The sequence below is a fragment of the Haplochromis burtoni genome, unplaced genomic scaffold (assembly GCF_018398535.1).
Source record: "Haplochromis burtoni strain Fernald_Lab_line unplaced genomic scaffold, NCSU_Asbu1 Contig_30, whole genome shotgun sequence".
Taxonomy (NCBI): domain Eukaryota; kingdom Metazoa; phylum Chordata; class Actinopteri; order Cichliformes; family Cichlidae; genus Haplochromis; species Haplochromis burtoni.
The window spans coordinates 2,464,751-2,487,086 of NW_024582391.1; the positions used below are offsets into that span (position 1 = coordinate 2,464,751).

The following is a 22,336-nucleotide window of genomic DNA, read 5'->3' on the forward strand; positions in this document are numbered from 1 at the left end:
ATCTTTGGCCACGAGGGTCATAAGAAAAACAGTTAATAATGCTAGTACTTTAAAACACTGGTTTCTCTGATGAATTTAAATTCCAAACATTAAAAAAGCGTGCTGATAGACTTTACCTAAAGCAGACCGTAAGGTTTGATGCATCATTAAAGTGCAGCTTTACAAACAAAACAACAGAAGCACTCGTGCAGATTCAATACGCACAAATATAAAATAGATTAGAATAAAATAGCCCTTTAGTGTCATTGTACATGTACAACGAATTTCTGAGTGCTCCACACTAACTGTGACGGAATAAAATATAAATTAGTACACAGCCTGAATAAGTAGCAAACAACAGAAATATATACATTCAAGAGAGATATATACAAAAATAAGAGAAAAGCCCACATTAAAGAACATCATATTCATTGATGTGCAAAGGTATGCATGAGGAAATTAACATAAATAAAACTGTGAATGGTCTGATTCTTATATAGTGCTTTTCTACTCTCCCGGAGTACTCAAAGCACTCTATACAACATGGCTCATTCACAAGTACTTCTATACACAAGTGCAAACTAACCTGCATTCACATCGGAGGGCAATTTGGGGTTAGTATCTTGCCTAGGGATACTCGACATGCAGCCTGGGAAGCCAAGGATCGAACCAACGACCTTCCGATCAGTAGCTGATCTGCTCTACCACCTGAGCCACAGCCATCCCTGTGAAGAATGCGTGCAGACAGCAGATCAATTATGAGTACAGTGGATAAATAAATGTTATGTGACTCGTGTGCATCAATGCAGTAAACTTCAATTCTATTCTATTCAACTTGTAATTTCTAGTTAAATACTGAAATCTGTCCTGACAAGAGAAGCACCTTTGAGCTTTCATCATTAACATTGCGCTAATTCCGTGCAACAAAAGCACAGAAACTAAACACCCAAGCAGTATTTTTAAGTTCCAACCTGTGTCACCATTTATGACATTTAGTTTTCTATATGGGGTTACAGGTGAGAATAAAGAGCCATGCAAACTCGGTCCAGTTCGTTCAAAGTTGTATACCTGTTTGTCCTCTACATCATCCCTGTCCTGAGTCTCAGTAACGTGGCTCCATTCCTGCTGCAGTGTGAGCACAGTTACCTTGTCCCAGCTCCCTCCTGAGTCTGAAATACTACTCAGAGTTGCCAGCTTGTGAAAAACCCCTTTAGTCCTTCCGTTTGGAACATCATACTGCAAAGCAATATTATAACTAGTCATTAATGAAGCCTGAGTAATTATAAATTAGTAGACCTGAGTACAGATTATCTTCAAACTTGAAGAGTTGGCTGGATTTGTACAAAGTGAAATGGTTGGCAATGAACAGATGCAAGGATATCACTGTTATAGCCTCATGTAGTAAAGAGCATGTATGCTATATCACAAGACACAATAAGATGACTGATCAAGGTTTTCACTACCTCATCGATACGAGGCATTTTGTAGAGGGTCAAGCAGCTGTGGCAGTTGTTTGACTTCAAATGACAACTTTAATATCCACATTTAACTTTCAACTTTTTTCTCAAAATGAACACATTTTTTTCTTAAATCGGTCCTAATACTCTGTTGTAGGCACCTGAGCTGTAAAGTAGGAGCTCAGGATTAAAGTTCCCTGTTGAAATCGAAACAAGAAAGCCAACAAATATACACTCGTCGATCAAGGTAAAGCAGTTTATTTGAAACCAACAGATAGAATATATCTGAAAGACAGTTCAGACAGTTCAGTGAACAGTTTCGTTATTAGAGCAGAAAGTGTAGGATTTTTTTTTTCTAACAATTAAATGGTCCAAACGAAATTTGATAAGCCTGGAAAAACACAGTTCTTTAAAGTAACACATTACATAACTGCGCTGATCATTTTTGTATAGTCCCTCTTACATATCCAGGGGTGTTGCTGTGATCAGTTTCTAAAAGTGAATAACTCAGCATTCCTGTTAGCCATGTACAGTAGTCGGATGCTGCGCACACAGCCGGCAGCAGCTTCCTGAAGCTCCTCGTCATCGGATCCCATCATGTGGATCAGTGGCTGTGGAAGTATACAGGACAGAGCTGACAACCAGCAGAAGAATGTATTCCCAACAAATCTCATTTACTAAAGAGTGTTTCTCAAAACTGAATTAAAACACCAGAAACACATCACATTTCAAAGCATGAGATGCATTATAATACACCAGTCCACACATCGGTGTGGTTAGCAAAGAAGCAGAGGCAAGGCATTCCTAGGATTTTCCCAGAAAAACCAGAAGATGAAGTGAGCTAGCCTGTGGGTGAAAAAGCTGTGAACTTACAGAATAAGTCCGGTTAAAATCTAAAAAACTGCTGTTCTTCTACTTATAACCACATTATTTTGTAGAAAAATACAAAAGCAGTCTGCTCAGTGTCGAGGAGTGTGTGTGAAACATTTGTGTTTCATGTGATTAAAATCCAAATATACATTATGGAGTAGTGTTGCAACTCTTAACTGGTACATTAATAAGGGCAAACATAGACACAGATTTAAAAAGTATTTCTTAAATCTTACCACCCATTAAAAAAAATCTAATAAAAATGTAAGTCTAAATGGAGGAAACAAAAAAGCAGTTTGAATGTGACTGAATTTTGGAGTCAGATATCTAGGTACCACAGCACTGTAACTGACCTGAACTACTTCTTTTTCATGCATGGTAATACAGTTGTTGGGATTCCTTGACAGCTGATACAGGGCCATGGCTGTGCTCCGCTGTACCGAGCCTTCTTTCGACTTAAGGTTACGCACAAGTGGTGCCACAGCTCCAGCCTCACCAAATGATGCCCTATTGCTGCCCCACATGCAGCACTGTGCGATGGCATCAGCAAGATGGTGACGGAGCCTGTCATGAGTCTGGAGAGAAATAAGACGCTACTGAATCCCAGACAGCATTTTTTACATTGCCCAGAACAAGTTGTGTCTACTAATGCACCCCTCATTAGCTGGATTCATACAGCAGTGAGTGATTAAAGAGCACCTAAACTCAGCATAAAGACGGTATATGAATACTGACAACAACACTACAACCCTGTTGTTTTTCTCCAGCAGTGAGGTGTTCTTACTGTGTTAGTCAGCTTGGCCAGCGATGGGACAACCCCGAAATCAGTGAGGATTGCCAGATTCTCCTCATCTTTGGCTATTTTGCAGATGGCAGCACAAATACTTGCCAGCACCTCATTGTTTGTTGAGCTCAGCAATTTAACAATCAGTTGGAATCCACCGATGAGCGAGCGTGCAGTTTCTCCTGCATCCTAGAGTCAAAAAGTCTGTTATTAGCTGCAAACGAACACAGAAGATGATCAATAGGGGAGCAGTCCTAAGAATCCAGTCCAGTGGATCCAGTGAATAAGTACTAACAAAGCCCGACCCTGTTTCCAGAAAATATCAGGATGCCTTTTAAAATGTAAATAAAAACAGAATGCAAGCATTTACATTTTTTTTCTTCCACCCATCCATCCATCCATCCATCCATCCATCCATCCATCTTCATCCGCTTTATCCGAGGCCGGGTCGCGGGGGCAGCAGCCTAAGCAAAGAGGCCCAGACCTCCCTCTCCCCAGCCACCTCCTCCAGCTTATCCGGGGGAAACCAAGGCGTTCCCAGGCCAGCCGAGAGATATAATCTCTCCAGCGTGTCCTGGGTCTGCCCCGGGGCCTCCTCCCGGTGGGACATGCCTGGAACACCTCACCCAGGAGGCGCCCAGGGGCATCCTTGTCAGATGCCCGAACCACCTCAGCTGGCTCCTTTCGATGTGGAGCAGCAGCTGCTCTACTCTGAGCCCCTCCCGGATGGCCGAACTTCTCACCCTATCTCTAAGGGAGAGGCCAGCCACCCTTCGGAGGAAGCTCATTTCTGCCGCTTGTATCCGCGATCTCGTTCTTTCGGTCACTACCCACAGCTCGTGGCCATAGGTGAGGGTAGGGCGTAGATCGACCGGTAAATTGAGAGCTTCGCTTTTACACTCAGCTCCCTCTTCACCACGACGGACCGGTGCAGCGTCTGCATTACTGCAGCTGCAGCCCCAATCCGTCTGTCGATCTCCGGCTCCCTCCGCCCATCACTCGCGAACAAGACCCCGAGATACTTGAACTCCTCCACATTTTTTTTCTTTTTAATTTAAATTTTTATCTATCATCTATCTATCTATAAATCAATCTATCGATCTATCAACTTTCAAATCACTGAAGTGGACTCTGACAAACAACACGAGTAACTGATGCTTAAATTATTTTCTGTGTTAAAGCTCAATTTAGCTGGAATCTACACTGGTCCAAAATATGGATTGGCCTTGCTAACCACACAACTTAGCATAACCTTGTTCAAATACTGGCTCACAATAACAACACAAAAATGTCCAAACTGCTGAGCTAGAGGTTTAAAGGTGGTAGTCCACTGGATTTGGACACAGTGGGTACATCAATATTTAATTTACAGCATTTCATAAGTTTATATGTTTTCTATGCTTTTAACATACCACGGTTACAAATGAATACAATGTTATTCTGTGCATGGTTGCTCTGTCCTCTGAGCTACAGCCACCCCAGCTGTGTGCCTCTGGAGCTGGTAGCATGTTCAGAGAAGATTTTCAGCTGGGAAATCAGAAGCCATGCCACAGGATATTTACTCAGTCTGGCAAAAACACTGCAGAACTCTTTGATTTACAAGATAAATATGTGCTTCACTTCACACAAACAGGAGACACAAAAGACCCAGTTTTAAGTCACAGACAACTAAAGAAATACATACCTCTGCATTTTCAATGCATGCACAAAGAGCCCAAGCAGCACTAGACTGAACATCTGCACTGGGGTTTTTTAGCAGCGACCACACCAGACGGATTCCATCAAGCTGGTCAATGATTCTGAAGAGAGAGAAAGACATGGAAGTGTTGTGAGAAAAGAGGGAATGAAAGACGGAATGAACAAACAAATAAACAATTGTAAACACATTTTGCCCACTGTGTGAAACTCCCCACAGTAACTGGCTATATTTTATCATACTAACAATTTTTTATTGGGCTTTTTATCCCAAACACATGTAATGGGTTTATTGTTAGTTAGCACTAATAGATAACTAACAACGTGAATTCTGACATTAAGTTGTATTTAGGTTTAGGTATGTTAGTCTGACCAGCTCACCTCCTAACAATGACTGCAGGCCGATAGTAAAACACTGGGAATTAAACCACAACCACATTTAACACAGCAGGTACAATAAACAAAGCTTTTAAAACCTGTCATTAAGCCGGGGATAACAGGGTAACCTACCTGCATAATTACAAATGTAAAAAACAGGAGATTTCTTGAAGCATCAATGCATGACCAGTTAATGATACCGTGTTTAGATCCTTGACTTGATGTCATTCTTTTGTAAAACGGTATGACCGTATTGTCAAGAATATGTGAGTGTATGAATATATGAATATATGAGTCAGACACATCACATTTTAACAGGCAGCTTGTCTTGTGTAAATTGTACTTGTGATGTACAGAAAGAGACAGACTTACACCATGTTATCCTTATTTGTTGCACAGGCACCCACTGCTTTGGTAACATTCACAAGCAGCGTCTGGTTAGATTACAGGAAGATGAATCGGTAAAGGAGCAAGTTGTAAAAATGGCATCACCATTAATGCAAAAATAGAAAAAAAATCTAGATACCTGGTTTGGGCTTGTGAGCAACTTAACTAGTGGTTTGATGCCTCCAAACTCACGGATGGCAGCCTTGTTAGCAGGTATCTGGGCAAATTCTCCCAGGGCTCCCACTACATTGACCAAGACTTCTTCGGGTTGATCAGTTAGTAGATTCACCAAGATCTCCAAGGCTTTGTACTCTTGAAACCTTTAAGGAAAGAAGACAAAACTGGGGTTGTATGATATCACTTAGAATAATTTAGCAATTAATTATATTAACCAAAGAATGTAAAACAACACTAAGAGTTTAGTAGTGTTTACCAGGTTGTGCTAGACTGGGAACTGTAAACATTTGTGCTACCATTGGCAGCAAAAAAATACATAGGTGGAAAGTCAGGGGATGAATAAAGTACTTCTTATCTCACTTTTTAATCCATTCACTGGTCTGAACCATGTCTGGACCACGGTGTGAAGTGGTTTGAACAACAGACTGATGACTATCACTATGTCTAGAACCCCATGCAGGGCATACTACTCAAACTTAGCATTGACTTAGTTGCATCTGCAAGCCACACTGCAACCCACCTCTACTCCCCTTCTCCTTTCATGCCGTTTCTGACTAAATCCAGCATGAAATACTAGGAAAATATATGCATATCTACAATGGGAAGAACACTAAGTCAAAAATAAATGTCAAATGTCAACAGCCAGCACACTGTGTGGCTCCAGTTTTGCCTTTTAACTGCACCATGGAATCAATGTCTGTATTATCATTAATCAAGAAAATGGCTAATATGTGCTGCTGTCCAGACCATGTAAATCATCAGTCACAGAAAAGAAAAAAACATCCTGTTGTTTGCAGTGGGCCACAGGGTCTCATTTGACCATGAACTTAATGACGGAAAAGAAAAGAAAGTCGACGTCCCTCTCAATACTCCTGTAACAAAACATATTCAAAAATGATTGTCATTTTAGTATGCCACTCAGCCTGTGACTGATTCTGAAATGAGCGCATGCCCCTAAAACCCTGTTACCATTAACAGCCTTTCCTTTTTGACAGTAATGGCTCTGTCGCTTCATTCCAAACTTTTGTCCGACCTAGACATTTCAACCTCCTAAGACCCGCACTCCTCTACGGCATGCATTTTTCATTTCTCTTTGATATTTGGTCACATTGGGGCCTTATTTTTGTTTTTAAGAAAAATAAGAGCCACATATGAGGATATTCGTTTAAAATTTTGATAGAACAGTAGCAGTATAACGTCCTCGTAAGTGGATATCAGGCCCTTGTCGAGCAAAATTGAGTATTTTGGTCTAAATAACCCAAAATGTGATGTCCAAATATGTGGATGCCAGGTCCTAGAAGGTTAAGTGATAAGCCTGAGAGAGTCCGAAAAAACAGATCCACTTACACATTCAAGTGGGCATTAAAAACATTTGCTGTACATCATGCTGGTTTCCTCCCGAAGAGGTGGCCAATTTCACTTTCATTCATATCCAGCTGTGCATGTCATCCAAAAAACAAAATATAACACGACACATGGAAACCAAACCACAAAATGAGAGAATGCTGTCAACCTTTGTGATAAGTTAAAGTTAGAGTGAGGACAACCAAAGTGTTTTTTAGTCTTTGTAGTGTCACTAAATGTGCTTTACATAAGATTAATGGCATCATTTCTTCTCCCATGGAGGTTATGTACGTGAAAGTGTTTGTGTGTGTGTGCATGCATGCATGTCATTCTTTCTGTAAACACTAAAATTGTTTTTATAATCCTTATAAAAATGTCTAAGGCTGTAGAGTGGGGTCATGTTTAAAAGTTCAAAGGTTGAGTTGATAATTAATTGGTCAAAAATTGGTAAATAGCTTCAAGTGTAGAATGTATTGTCAACATAGAGAAAGTACCCTACAAAGACCTATTTAAAACTATGTTTGTTACTGCCATTGTTTGTATGATAACAGCATATAAGAGATTCTAAATATCACATTACTTTGGACCTCTCACCTCTCTTTCAAGGTCAAATGTTCATAAAATGTCTTTTATGTCGTAAACTGCTTAAAATTCTACTGCCATTGTTTGTAGTGGAAACATTTAGGAAGTGATACTGGCATATGGGAATTCTAAATATTACTTTATAGTTTTCATCCAAATATCATGTAACATTTGACCTCTGACCTCACTTTCAAAGAACAAAGAAAACAATAGGAACAAAATACAATACTGTTTCCTTGAAAGTAAATACTGCCCAGAGAGTGAGCTGCCTTGGCTGAGGTTTGCACTGTCTGAGCGCTTCTTCTGTTAGTATTATTATTATTATTATTATTATTATTATCATTATCGGTAGCTGGATAACTGTTTTATAGTGTGACAATTCATTAAGTGAGGCAGAGACCCTGTACTGACAGCAAGTGTTTTAAGCTGCTAAATTAGTCATGGCCAGTGAAGCTTTCATTGTGTCAGTTATGATATATGAAGTGCAGAAAGCCTTGTGAGTGCTACTGAACCCTTTTTCTATTTATTTTTAGAATTCCACTAAAATCTGAACTACACATAAGAAAAAATGCATTTTCTCACCTCAGCAAAAAGCTTTCAACTTCATATAGTACTTTTTTTTAAAATCATAACAATTATTACAACAGACTAGCTTATGAGTTCATTTGCTAAACTGAAGGGAATAACCAACACATCCCTGACGTCTATGCAATCAGCATCCACGCTGATCCTTTTGTTTAGCTGTGGAAAAAACTGAAATCTATAAAAATAACATGTGGTGATGGTATAATGTCCCTCATGCACAGAAGTCGGCAGGATGCGTTCTATATCCACCGCTGCTACTCATGTGTTCACAGACTGCATCATCCTGGCAAACATATGTTCGAAAGGCATGGGCATATGTGGACGATTCAGTGTTTTACTGCTATCAACCTATTTCATCAAGAGATTTGTCAAAGTCATACTAATCTGTTACATCTAATAACGAACACTAAAAAGTTATGAATACATTGTTCTTTGTGTCTCTTTTATATTCTCTTTTAAAATCTGTGTGTGTTAATGAGTGGTACCGCTGTGCTGTCTGAGGTATTCATACTTAGTTACATTCTCCTGGCTTATGGAACATTTCCATATTGCTCCGGTAGCAGCAGCCAGAAGTTGCTTGTTGTCTGCTTTATGCAGCAGTGAGACCAGTGGCTGCAGACCTTTATACTTGCGCACCAGGTCACGGGTTTGCTTATCCTCTGCACACTGCAGAGCAAAAAGAAAGAAGTGAGAGCTATGTTAACACTGTATAGAACTCTTTTAGTCCAAATCCTTTATTCTCCAATGGATCCAAGACACAGACAAGAAACACGGTACCTTAAAGATAGCACTGGCACAGTGCATTTGTAGCTCATCGTTGTCACTGCTTAGGTTTCTGACCAAATCTTTGATCATGCCTAAAGTCTGAATGTCATTCCTGTAGCTCTCCTGTAGTGACACAAGAATAAACAAATCACATAACCATGAATGAACCATGAGGTGCTGTAGGGTTAGGCTCAGTGTGTCTCAGGCAGCAGCCAAGAGTGAAGGCCATGGAGGACCAATTGGCAGCTATTGAGGCTGGCGACTGAGTCCCAGCCTCCCAGTCTCCTCTCTAGTGGGGAAGGAGCCTGAACTAGTGTGTGAGGTTGAGAGATACTGGCTAGATGTAGCCTCACCTCAACACATGGCTTGAGCTATGGAACCAGTCTCCTAGAGAAGGACTGGACTCTGTTCTAGTCTAGAGTTGCCTTCAATGGGAGGTGGTGGGCTGCGGTGGGCATCCTTGAATTAGAGTTTTAATCAGTGGACAAGAGCATTTGATCCCTGCACCTGCAAGCCAGGGAATAGGTCCTGGATGTTGTTTGCGCTTGGAGTACCCAGTGTACCCAGAGTATCCACCCTTCTTGGAGTTGCTGGGTGGTGTGCTCGACAGTGCTCTGTCTGGAGCCTCTGTTTTCCTACTAGGAGACTTCCACACTCATATGGGCAACAATAGTAAAACCAAATGGTGTTCTGTTATTGGACCTGCACTATATTGCCAAATGTATTCACTCATCTATCCAAATCACTGAATGTAGGTGTTCCAATCACTTCTGTGGTCACAGGTATATAAAATCAAGCACTTAGGAATGCACACTGTTTCTATAAACATTAGAAAGAAAGAATGGGTTGCTTTCAGGAGCTCAGTGAATTCCAGCGTTGCACTGTGATAGGATGCCACCTGTGCAACAAGTCCAGCCATGAATACTTCCTAGCTACTAGACAGCTGACAGTCAACTATTAGTGGTATTAGCTCAAGAACAGTGCATAGAGAGCTTCATGGATTTGTTTTCCATGGCCGAGGAGCTCCAATTAAGCCTTACATCTATAAGTGCAATGCAAAGTGTTGGATGCGATGTTGTAAAGCATGCCTGGAGTGAAAAATCATGCTTCTCTGGCTGGAAGAGTCTGGTTTGGTGGTTGGAGTGATACTTGACTAACTGCACTGTGCCAAGTGTAAAGTTTGGTGGATGGGGGATTATGGTGTGTGGTTGTTTTTCAGGACTTGGGCTTTGCCCCTTAGTTCCAGTAGAAGGAATTAAAAAATTTTCAGCATACCAAAGCATTTCTGACAAGTTCATGCTTCCAACTTTGTGGGGAGAGTTAAGAAAAGAATGACAATAAGTCAGAATTGTTTTGTGCTCATCCAGTGCTCTCCTATGTCACACATTTTGTTCATAACCTTTAAGCACAGAATTTGTATGAACAACCAAGCATCGGAAAGTTACGGTTCGTGGCACCCAGTATCTCATGTGGTCTTGTTGGCTGCAGGCGGTGGTCTCCAGCTCACACTGGAGCAATTCACAATCGAGCATGAACCAGTGAATATGAGAATTAACTCCTACACGTCTAAGGCCATGGCCATCAGCAGAAATAGGGTAAATATTTTGACCCCTCCAGATAAGGGGCTCGTTGCTGTCCCAAGTGGAGGGATTCTTGTTCCCTTGATTGAGGGAAGACAGGGGCAGAAGAGGGGCAAATAGATTGCGGCTGCTGTACTCGTCCGTCGTGGTCAAGAGAAAGCTAAATGTGAAAGCAAAGCTGTCGATTTACCGGTCTATTTACGTCCCTACCCTCACCTATGGTCACAAGCTTTGAAACTAGTAGAAAACCAGCAGAAACTAAAAACTAAACATTTTTAAACAACAACAAAGAAAATGTAAATAAGAAAGTTAACTCTGAAACTAAATTTAAATTTTTTTTAAAGTTAAAATGAAATAAAAATAAAAACTAATTAGAAAATGCAAAACTATTATCAGTTCTATAAATGTATTTACAAATAAAAAAGAAAGGGAAATTACTGGCATTGTCATTTAATAAAAATGATTTGCAGTATTTGTTTTAACACTTTGAATAGATGTTTTAATTTGACAACTTGTTGTCAATCCTAGGCCCCTCTCACCTCTGAAGCACATTCCTGTAGGGTGCCAACCACTGGAATAAGCATTTTCTGAAGTGGAGACTTGAGCAGGCGTCCCAGCAGAGGGATACCCCCAGCCTTCCGAATGGCCTTCTTGTTCTTGGTGCTCCTGCTGCAGCTCCATAATGCTAAAGCCCCACAACAGGCCACCTCTATATCCTCCTCCTGGCTGGGAGTAAGGCTGGCTAAATTAGGAAGGCAGTCCAGCAGCTTTACCTGATTGGAAATATAGACACCCCAAAACTTACATGTATATAAACACACAGATGAAGCTGTGTGCAGACAAGCAAACACACTCTGTATTTAATCTGATATTCTCTACATATAAGATCTGTGAGCCTAACACAAATTCAAGAACTAAACTCAAAAAATGTATTTGCTAGATTTGGGTAATAATTGATGGTTCCAGATGGAAATAGCTCATTTTTGGTCATGATGGGTGGGATTAAAGTTCTGTTACTAGAACATTTCATTCAGAGAGAATTAAAACAACAGAGAAGCTAGGAGTGGAAAACTGTCAGGATAGATGTTGATGCTGAAAAGCCCGGTGTGACCATTTAAAGCCATCATTCTGTGTTCATTTGATTTGGAGCTGAACAAAATAAACAAGACATGGTGGCTAAATTAGGAAGGCAGTCCAGTCAAAGATCCCTCCATCAATAATCACAAATGCAGGTCAGAGGATGTAGGAGACATTCTATCTGGTACCCAGCACCCACTTTCTAATTTAAAAAAAAATTGATGACCACTATCAGGCATCTATTGTGTGAAAAGGGAATATAATTCTTTACTTCAAGGAAGCCAAAACAACAAAAAAAACCCTTTGAACTATGTTAATATATGGATTTCATCAGAATAAAACAAAATTTTTCTCAAAGTTTTCAGGTTTTCTGAGGTTTTTACAAAGAAATACTACATCATAAATAAGCTGACCTGTGTTTTCAAGGAAAATCTGCCACTGTTGGACATTCTTCGTTATTACCATTACAGAAAGATCAGGTTCAAATCTGCAGTGTTTTTTCCTGCTGCATTCCTCACCATGGGATTGTAGAGCTTGAGCCATGTCACACTCTGAACTTACATTTTACTGTGCTTACACTCACCAGTTTATTGATACCACCATATAACCTGACATTTCTTCTTGCTCTGCGGAACTTGGCCACGTTAACGATGGTCTCGGCAGCTAAGGCCTTCAGTTCCTTGACTGGTGAGTCCAGGATCTTCACTATGCTCTGCACGCCTCTCATGTCAACAATAACCCGACGGATTTGCGAGTTGTGGCTGATGGTTCTCAGTATTTTTAGAGATCCGATCTAATCACAAGAACACACATTAATATTAAATATAACCAGTTAAAAATTATGTTTGTTTTATGATAAAGAAACTTATGCCTACAAGAGGTCTCTAGTAGCCAAAAAAGTAGCAAAACTTTCCACTAAAAGTAGATAAAATGTTGCAGTACAACCAAGTTGAAAAGCACCAACCCACACATCTCATTAGGAATGCTATAGAATAATTGCTACCCCATTTTTAAAACAGCATGCTTTCTACCTTGCACTCATGTTCCTGAAACTAAAACACAGGCTGGCACACATGGCCAGCTCTGTTCATGCCAGCAGGCCATGCAGGTCCAACTTTGCCATGGCTACTCACTTTGCATTTGTGTTCATCTGTATCCAGCAAGTTAAGGAGGACTTTAAGGCCACCTGTGTCCTGGATAGCCATTTGGCATGACTCCTGCATCAAATTAAAGTCCATCATGGCACAAAGAGTGTCAACAGTGACTATCTGGTCACCATCCTGAAACAATAATTTCAAACACAAATGAATTAAAAAGTAGGAGAGGAGGAAATAACATTAAGAATTCTCCATTCTCTCATACTGCTCATCCCTCTTACTCTGTTGTTTCTTTTCATAATGCTACAAATGCTGGAGCTGTTTCATTAATGCCACAGCCTTGTACTTTAAGTGTTTAGCGTTGTGCTGGTTAACACTGATAGAAAAAAAATGATTTGCTGAATTCCTGGTGTTCAGTTTGGCTCATGGTAGGTTTCAGCATCTAATGGTAATGATATTATAAAATGACTACTGGGCAAACTATAAATAACTGTGCTGTGTGGCGTCCAGACACACACACACACAAAGAGGTTTTTGTGAAACCTGAGTTTGCTTCTGTTGTGCAGAGTGAACTTATCATACCTTGAGATACTTAACCAGTTTCTGGATTTGCCAGTATTCAGAGGGCAGGTCTGTGTTAGTCTCTGGATGGCGATATGGCTGCTCCTCTTCCTCTTCACTCTCAGTGGAGCTCTCACTGAAAAGTTCCCCTGGCAGGGCTCCTGCTGATGTCTTCCTAAAATACACAAGAGCAACTTCTGCCTTTTTAATTAGACATACAATCAAAACCCTATATGTCTAACCTCTTGGTTGAATTTACCCCAATTGCAGATCTAGAGGAAACTCTTAAAAGGAAAACTTACAGTTTCTGGGAAGACACGTGTCCAGGTGAAGAAGATGCAGATAATTCTGCTTTCGTCTTGCTCTTGGCTCTTTGTCTTAGATTTTTGTGCTCATCTTCAGAACTCTTTAGGGGTTTATTTTCCTCTGTTTTACTATAATGAGGAGAAATAAGAGTCATTATAGCTGCTTCATGGCTACAATCAGATCCCTTGCACTTTTAACCTCTGCTTAGTTTAATTTAGCCCAGCTGCAGTGCAAGAAGGAACCCTTGTAGGTTTTGACAAAAGAGATCTTACCGTTTTTGGGAGGACATGTGTCCAGGTGAAGAAGATGCAGAGAATTCTGCTTTTATTTTGCTCTTGGCTCCTTGTCTAAGACTTTTTTCCTCCTCTTCAGAACTCTTATGGCCTTTATTTTCCTCTGTTTTACTGTAATGATGTGAAATAAGACTCATTATACCTACTTCTATTTTGAGATGGTCATTTTTCTGGCATAATCATTATTTAACAATTCAGGACAGGGTTCAGCATTTTTAAGCAATTAAGATTAAAAAGACCAGTTTCTCCTCAGATGGGTACAAATATCCTGAGGTAAAGCTGCAACAGCTCAGCCCTTGCTAGATCTATTTATCAATCAAAGACCAAATTTGATAGATCTTTTGGGGATTCTTTTCTCATACTTATTCCTAAGTTTTGTGTTTAGCAGAGAGCAAAGAGGGTTTCCCTTGAATTTCTAAACCATATAACCATGTTTTTATAACATCTTAGCAGATACACTAAACACATGCATTAAAGGTTTGGCATCATGGTCATCAAAGTTCATCTGCTCTTCAAGAAGAATACCTGCAATGCAATGAATATTCAGAAGAATTCTTAAGTGAGGAATCATCACATACCCACATGTAGACAAGATACCACTTGGTCTTGGTTCATATATGTTCCTACGTGTTGTGTGCAGCTCAAGCTGTAGTTGCTCATTCACAGTCTTTTCCTTTTTTGTTGATAGTTCTTGAACTGCAGAAGCCTGCTGGTAAGGGGGAAAGCGAGAAGTTGAAGAATGAGTGTAAATACCTCTTCCAATTTGCAACAAAACAAGCGAAACTTGACTGTAAAGTGCTTTGTAATCTGACTGGACATTTCTCAAATTCTTGCTTATATAAAAAAAGCTATTCTGATTAAGCTGATTAGCATTTCCTTGACTTCTTGTCAATCAGCGTGCTGTATTTTCCATCCATTTTTGCAACTCTATGTCTGACAAAGTCTTGGTCATGCCACTCAAGGAAGACTCATATAAAAACCACGAAAGAGTAAAAAGTTATAATTAAAAACACAAAATTGACATAAGAGCCCGTACTCAACAATATATGGACTTATTTATTTGGGCTGTGTTTGTGCATTAGCTAGAGCCAAGCATGCCCAATTGCTTTTTTCATTGGCTTGTGTTTTATAAAACACAAAGTGCTATTGGAAACATATGTCAATATACAAACCCACAGTTTGACTTTACTAGGCTAACCAACTTTCTCCAATTCTACTATATGAGAAATGGACAAATTCGTACTTGTCTGCCTGGAACTCAAAAGTACTACAGGAAATTAGCCCTGTTGTTCTCAGCCAACTTTGGTGGTTTCTCCCATTGATACTTGGGGACGTCTAGTCCACATGCGGCACAGATGTTTCCTATACACAATGTCTCTGTGCTGTCCTTTTTTTGCTTTTAGCCTTTATTTGGACAGATGCAGTGAAGAAAGACAGGAAAGCAGGGAGAGAGAGAGGGGGGTCGGACTCAAATCCTTCTTCCTGATCTACAATCCAGGATACTCACTCCGTGTTTCATCCTTGTGACGCTGACATTCACTAATCCTTACTCTCTCTCTTTCACGGACTTCAGGTGGAGACCTCAATGCACTGTAAGGAGTTTTTTATGTCTTGGCATCAATGCCACCTATCACCTCCTGTGGCCAGCTTATTATTCCATCAATACATATGCCCTATCAGCATATGATCTTATTCCTGCTGTTCAGTTTGCTTTTCAGAACCTTTTTTACCTTCTAGAGGTACTTGGCTATGGCAGGCCTTCACTTCACCTCAGTTCCCACTGGCCTGTGGGATAAGAAGGTACTTGCAGCTGCACTTTTTATCTGATATTCTATCTTCTAGCAAGTTTGGATCACCTTCCCTCTCTTTGCAGCTATTCGCCTACACGTTCCCAGTTTGAATGACATCTTGATATCCTCGCTAATGATCCTGGTGATGTAATGTTCCCTCACTGATGGGATTTTGCCAGTGAGCCGGGGGACTCCTGCTCTTGGTTGAGTGGCTACTTGAGGTTGGGCACAATCTTTTTCCTCTGATAAAGATTAGATCCTTCTGTCCCTGTAGGCAGCTGGGTATCAACTAGTTCAATTCTGCTGGTCTCTTTTACTACAGTTGGTTCATTATGTCCATATTGCTCACTACTGTTTCCACTGTGCAATAGCCTCTTAAACTCCAGCTTCGTCTTTTATTGATGTCATTGCAGTGAGCTGCCAGGTGCTTCTTGGGCAGTGTGGATGTTGGCTTTTGTGTTCATCCATAGTTCCCACATGTGTTAAAGATAACTGATCTCTTACTGCATTGGCTGGAATAGTAGCATTCCATCAATTCTGTGTTGTCAGTCCTTGTCCATGTATAAGGCATACATGGACAAGTAGTAGTTCCAGTAGTCCACTTATCATCAGTATATCCTGGCATATATACAGATGTATAGTATTGCACTATTGCAAAAAATTCACATTCATTCACTCAGCTTAAATGGCTGAGAGTAGTACAACATGCTAATATAAACTGGGAGTTGGTGCAGACTATTGACTGATTAGCAAAGTCTGATAAAAAGTAAAAAAACAGGGACACTGCAGGTTCATATACTAACAACTGCTCAATCACTGAAGTCATGTCCAGAAGCATACTCTGCTTTGCTGTCTATTTGGTCTCTAACGAAATTTTTTAGCCTGGATTACAGAATCCCAACTCTGTGTACAGATATGAATCACACAGCATCAGTCATAAAATCACAGGATTAGAGAGAAGGTTCATAAGACAAAGAGGCATTTGAGAACCCACACACTTTTGCTTAGAGAGTTACAATTCACAGCAAAAAAAAAGACACACCTTAATGTGTTTATGTTAATTGCTATTATTCTACTCTACCTGGTTTATTTTCTCAGCAAAATGTGGAGATCTGCTCTTCAGAAGTGTTACCAGGTCTTCATAAGCATCACTTGTTCGCTCATATCCATTCTCCTCCCCCTCGTGTTTTATGCCCTGTGAAAACAAAGTTAAATTAACTTTTTTTTATTCCAAAAACCACAATTTATTGTGGCTCACATGTCAGCTGTTGTTAGTTAAAGTTACAGTTGAGCTGAGGTTGGAACATATCTGAAAGCTTGTGTGAAAATGAAATGATTATGTTTTAAGTCATATGTACATAGAAATATAAAAGATCACAATGTGGACCACACTGCCTTTCTACGGAAGAGGATTAGGGCCACTGGAAAAAAAATCTGAGAAAAAAGTTCGAATTCTGACTTTTTTCTCAGAATTCAGGAAAAGAAGAAAAAAAAAGACGTGCCCACTTTTTTTTTTCCAGTGGCCCTAATCCTCTTCCATACCTTTCACTTCTAGTCTTACCCCATTGAGAAAACTCCCAGCAGTGCTACAGGTAATGTAGAGGGTTTCAGTGTCACAGGGCTCAATCACAAGGTAGCAAATGTCACCGTGCACCTGTCTCCACAGGGGGGCACGATAGCCATTTGAAAATTCAAAGTCTAAAAACAAAAACAAGAAAGCCAACTTAATAACCTTTGAAATGGTTAAAGGTACAGTCCGTTGATTTTCGAGTTTATTTCACAGAAAAAAAGAATTCAGCTTCAAGCCTCATCTCCTGAACTCAAGTTAGGGTTCTAACCAGGGTTCATACGCATTTTTGAGCATCAAATTCAAGCACTTTTTAAGCACTTTCAAGGTCCATTTTCAAGCTTTTCCAGCACATTACCAAAAAAAAAAAGAATGCCTGTTTCACTTTGCATCACCTCAGTAAGACCATGTAAAAATTAAAACACACCATCTTAGGTCGACTTAAATGTACTTTGTGCCTCTTGTTAAAACAGAGAAAAATGCACCACACAAAAATACTGAAAAAGGAAATGGTTGCCTTATATGCATATAGTATACAAACTCAAACACATTTCTCTTAAAAATTAAGATATGCAAATGTGAACAAATGAACTTGTTAGAGATATTCATCTCCACTTGAAAAAAACAACAACCCCACAAAACAAGAAAACTGCACCAAACACCACAATAATACACAGCAAGGCCAAATTAATAAGTCTCTTATCAGGTATTGATGCTTCTTTCCTATGTGACACAAAAATAGGAGACAGATGTTTGTTTTTTTTAAGCACCCATGCCCAGAAAAATGGGGGCAAAAGGGAGGAGATCGCGTTTAATCGGTTATAACAAGAGGTCAGAAATATAAGTGCCGACGTGAGTAGTGTCCATAGAAACCTCCGAATCTCAGCCAGAAAATCATGTAAACCATTTCAACAACAACCAAACAAAGCGAAGATACCAAACAGTTAAAAGAGCAGTTATGTCACCATGAATCTGTGGACAGGTAATATCCATATTTTGATTTATGATTTTCTGGAGTTAAAGGTGTTATATGCTATAAAATACTTTTAAATAAATTAGGTGAAGGGACTTTAAGAATGCACAAGCATCTACCTAAAATCTATTTATTTAGTCTATCATCTGTGATATAATTATGCAAAATTATAATGTGTTGTTCATCTCCCTTAAACAAACAGGCAGCCTTAAAGTATGAAATATTAATATATTAAAACACTTAAATTTCTCTGCTGTCTTGCTCATAGAGGGGCTGTCTGATTGTTGAGGTTTTCTCTGTATTATTTTAGGTGCTTAGCTTACAAAATAAAGGTGATGGTTGTGATTTGGCACTATATAAATTGTTTTGAATTAAAGTAAAAATATAGTGTGTAACAATTTTCTTTTTACGCAAACAGTAGTTGAACCACACCAGCTGGTGCAGCCATCATGGGGCACAGTCTAAATTTCATGTTTTTGATGTTTCCTACAGTAGCTAATCTACTGACATCTAACAGTGCAGCATGATATCATTGGTTATGATGTCTATAGTTATACTTGCAATATAAATCGGATTTGAATGTTTTTTTTTGTTTGTTTGCTTTTTCTGTAGAATAGAATAAAATGTGTCATTATGTGTGCATGCTGCTAAATGCAATGCAATGAAGCAAAATACCTGAGCTGAAAAATGACTTTGTAAACTGGAATCTGTCTCTCATGTCTTTGAGAGCAGCAGAACACAGCTTTTATGCAGCATTAGAGTTAACAGTGACTGCTTTCCTCGTATTCCAGTAAAATGTGGAACTGATTCAAACCTGATGTGTATCGCAGCGACTTCAACAGCCCTTTATCCCCTCCACCGCAGAACATTTGAAGGATTTCCACTTCATTCTTCACTGCTTTGGGGTTCAGCCTTACTTGTCTTTTGTGAATATTAAGGAAAACAAAACAATAATTCATTAGTAGTTACTTTTTTCAATATGCTTCCTAGTCCAATCAGATAGGCTGTTTCAAATGTGCTTGAACATGTCTAAATGGAAATATTGTGGAGCACTCACTCTGATATGTCTTTAAGAAGCTTGTCAAGGATCTGTTTGTCCATGTCTTGGAACAACTGAAACAGTTTGACCTTGACCTCCAAGTCCTTAGATAAGCCTTCCTCCTTCGTCCTGTCTACCACACTTACTGCATCGTCATGGGCTTCTATCGCCAGGTCAGAGGAAAAGCTCCTACCAAGAATCTTAACCAGGGGCTCTCTGTTTTCTGAACAACAAAAGAGGGGAGGTTTAGCGATTCAAATTCAAATGCTATGAGTTGGATTCATTCTGAACTATAAAAACATCTGGCTTTGACTGTACTTTGTTTCTTTTCAAAACTAAGCTAATATTATCTCTCCATAACAAATCCACTGGCAGTATGAAATAAGTATTACTATATTCATCATGTGTCCATCTGTTAAAGAAATATATATTAGTTCAGAGAAAGAATTACCAATGGCGGCATAATTGGATGGCTGTACACAGTAACAAGGAGGACAAACACATTAAGTCCGTGGGTTATCGAGGAATGCTGGTGGTTGGACTGCTTAGGATGCAAATTGGACTCAAATTTACCTTCTAGACATGCCCAAACCTCCGCCAACTTCTTATCATCTGCCAGATGAAGCAGTTTAGAGAGCTGGCTGAAGCTGCGTACATAAACAGTCGGTGGAGAGAGCTGCAGCAGTGGATGGCCCTCACTATCTCTTTCGTGGGACTGAACATCTGAATCACTGAGTAGGAAATAAAACAAAAAAGAAACTTTAATTGCCTGAAATGCTTAATGGAGATCTGAGTCTTTGTTTTTGTACTTTTCCAGGTTCATACTATGAGACACAAAGGAAACCACACACTTAAAGTAGAGCAGACATTCTGATGAAATACAGTGGAACGTTCTCAATCTTACTGAAGCTGAAAAACAAATTAATTACAGTCCACATGCAGCTTTGAGTATGTCTAAGGTAAAAACATTTGGACACCATGGTGACAGCAAATCCTGCACAGACACATAATACTGAGAGCCAGCCAGCTGCCCGCTTCATGATTAGACCAACCTGATGTCGTAGTCTGTTTTGAAATCAGACGCCACCAAAGTGGTACTCCACTGGAGTGGCTCCTCAAACACATGTTCAGCTTCCTGTAGGTGTTGGGAACTAAAGCGCTCCACAAAGTGCAGGATTTCTTTCAACAAGGACTCATTCATTGGTGTGGATGCCAGCTTTGCAGTACTGGAGCTGACCATGGTCCACTGGGCAGCCCTGGTCAATGATATCCCCATCGCTGTGTCTGGGATACTCTAAAACTTAACATTAACAAAGGAACCATTTAAAACAGCCTTTTAAGTCTTGGTTTGCTTGTTGGATATGACGGGAAATAAATAAATATTTCTGGATGGATTCATGGATAATTTAAAAAAAAAAAGAAGACAGATGCTTGCACTGGTATCATGATGGCCATAGTGGGTCATTCAAATAAATGGCATGTACTATATACACTATATAATCCCCTCCCTCCTCCCATCATTATTATAGCTGAATAAAATCTAGAGAGCCAGACCCTTACGTCTGTGTTAGCTGCAGAACTTTAACAAAAGAAAGACATATCCAACAATCAAAACTCGCTAGAGGACAGCAATGCAAAAATAAACAAGTAATGTATTATAATAACGGCGTTAACGAGACTGTGAAGAGCACCAGCACACTTTCTTGGGACAGGAGTGACTACAGTTAAGCGTATTTTTATGCTACAGAGTCCCGTTATTAGAAAAGCCGATGGTCTTCAGCTAATATTAGATACAACAACTGAAACCACACCGAGGTATTCCTCATTAATTCACCATGAAGCAAGTCTCTTCCGCTGTCTGTCATGAAGTTATGACTATCTGTTTTTTATCTGTATTAGTACAAACTTACCGTGTATTTTAACTTGCTTTACAACACCTTTACTGATAGCTAGTCAACCACAGTGTCCATAGAAACAAGACCACTATCGGCTCTAGTAAGTGCCCCTCCCACATTTGTTGCCATGACACTGGTAAACGAAACGGCAATCGAGTTAAGTCAAAATTCACAAAACCAATTGTTTCAGTTGACACATGACGATAGAAAACGACTTTTTATATATACAGAAGAAGAAGAAGAAGAAGAAGAAAGGTGGTGTCAAGTGTTGTTGTTGTCACTTATTGATAGGGATGGGTACCGGTGTCCGGTGCCATGATGAGCCTACAAGTCATGTCCTGCGACCCAATCACTTACTGTATTCAAATTCAAATTTTATTTGTCACATACACAGTCATACACAGCACGATATGCAGTGAAATGCTTAGACAACTGCTCGTGGTCCTAAAATAAAAGACTATGAATAGGATAGGAAATAAATATGAAAATTTAAAAAAAAAAAAAAAGTTAAAAATAAAATAACTGTACAACAAAATACACAATATAGAAAATATATAAGAATATATGAAGAAATATAGAACAATAAGAGCAGCTGTACAAGTAATAAATGGTAATGAAAGAAATGTAATGTCCAGGGTTGTGCAATCCACATATTTAAGTGTCTTGTGCAGTGCAAATATGCTTAAAAGTGATTTATTTAAGTGACTTGTGACTAAGAGTGATTTGATTAGATGACCACGCAGTGTAGTTTGTGTGACAGTGTAAAGCCACTAGTGTAAACAAATGTCCAGAATGAACCATATGTGTGGGTCAGTACTATGTGGTGATGTGATTGAGAGACTGCGGAAAGAAGCTCCTCCTCAGTCTCTCTGTGTTGGTCTTCAGGGAGCGGAATCGCTTTCCTGACTGAAAATTTGTCACACTTTCTCAAGGATTATACAGTTTGATAACCTCGAGTCAAGACCTGCAATATGTGTGATGACAAACTAGCTGCCTTAAACTAGCACCACTGAATAGAACAATGGGCTGTGAGGTCGAGTTCCATATATTATAATCATTATGGAACGACCTCACAGCCCATTGTTCATTCAGTGGGCTAGTTTCAGTCATTGTGCAAAGGTACTGTTTATAAGGTTGTGAAAATCCTGCAGTCAG

At 39.7% G+C, this 22,336-nt stretch overlaps 1 protein-coding gene across 2 annotated transcripts; it reads right to left on the bottom strand.

The window, feature by feature from the left end:
* Nucleotides 1-1,678: 1,678 nt before the first annotated feature.
* Nucleotides 1,679-21,307, bottom strand: odad2 (outer dynein arm docking complex subunit 2). 2 transcript variants are annotated; one of them, XM_042219262.1, is made up of 22 exons: nt 21,197-21,307; nt 20,339-20,586; nt 19,860-20,017; nt 19,305-19,509; nt 19,062-19,168; nt 17,269-17,405; nt 16,789-16,902; nt 14,496-14,623; nt 13,897-14,028; nt 13,621-13,752; nt 13,340-13,493; nt 12,794-12,940; nt 12,244-12,453; nt 11,123-11,356; nt 9,016-9,126; nt 8,750-8,904; nt 5,690-5,870; nt 5,536-5,597; nt 4,775-4,889; nt 3,091-3,279; nt 2,660-2,881; nt 1,679-2,047 (listed from the first exon to the last, which is right to left on the bottom strand). In XM_042219262.1, exons 2-22 carry the CDS (start codon nt 20,560-20,562, stop codon nt 1,922-1,924), a joined length of 3,243 nt encoding a protein of 1,080 aa, XP_042075196.1. In that variant the 5' UTR covers nt 20,563-20,586; nt 21,197-21,307; the 3' UTR covers nt 1,679-1,921. The 2 variants fall into 2 exon arrangements, with proteins under 2 accessions (XP_042075196.1, XP_042075195.1); XM_042219261.1 differs by having other exon boundaries at nt 14,496-14,626.
* Nucleotides 21,308-22,336: the final 1,029 nt, after the last annotated feature.

What these genes read in the sequence shown, in the direction of transcription:
- odad2 (XM_042219261.1), bottom strand. Translation starts at nt 20,562, where the DNA reads ATGGGGATATCATTGACCAGGGCTGCCCAGTGGACCATGGTCAGCTCC. An exon ending in ATGGTGGTATCAATAAACTG is followed by an intron (nt 11,357 to 12,243) that starts GTGAGTGTAAGC and finishes ATTTCCAATCAG; the next exon opens with GTAAAGCTGCTGGACTGCCT. An exon ending in GTGCCAGTGCTATCTTTAAG is followed by an intron (nt 8,905 to 9,015) that starts GTACCGTGTTTC and finishes TTTGCTCTGCAG; the next exon opens with TGTGCAGAGGATAAGCAAAC.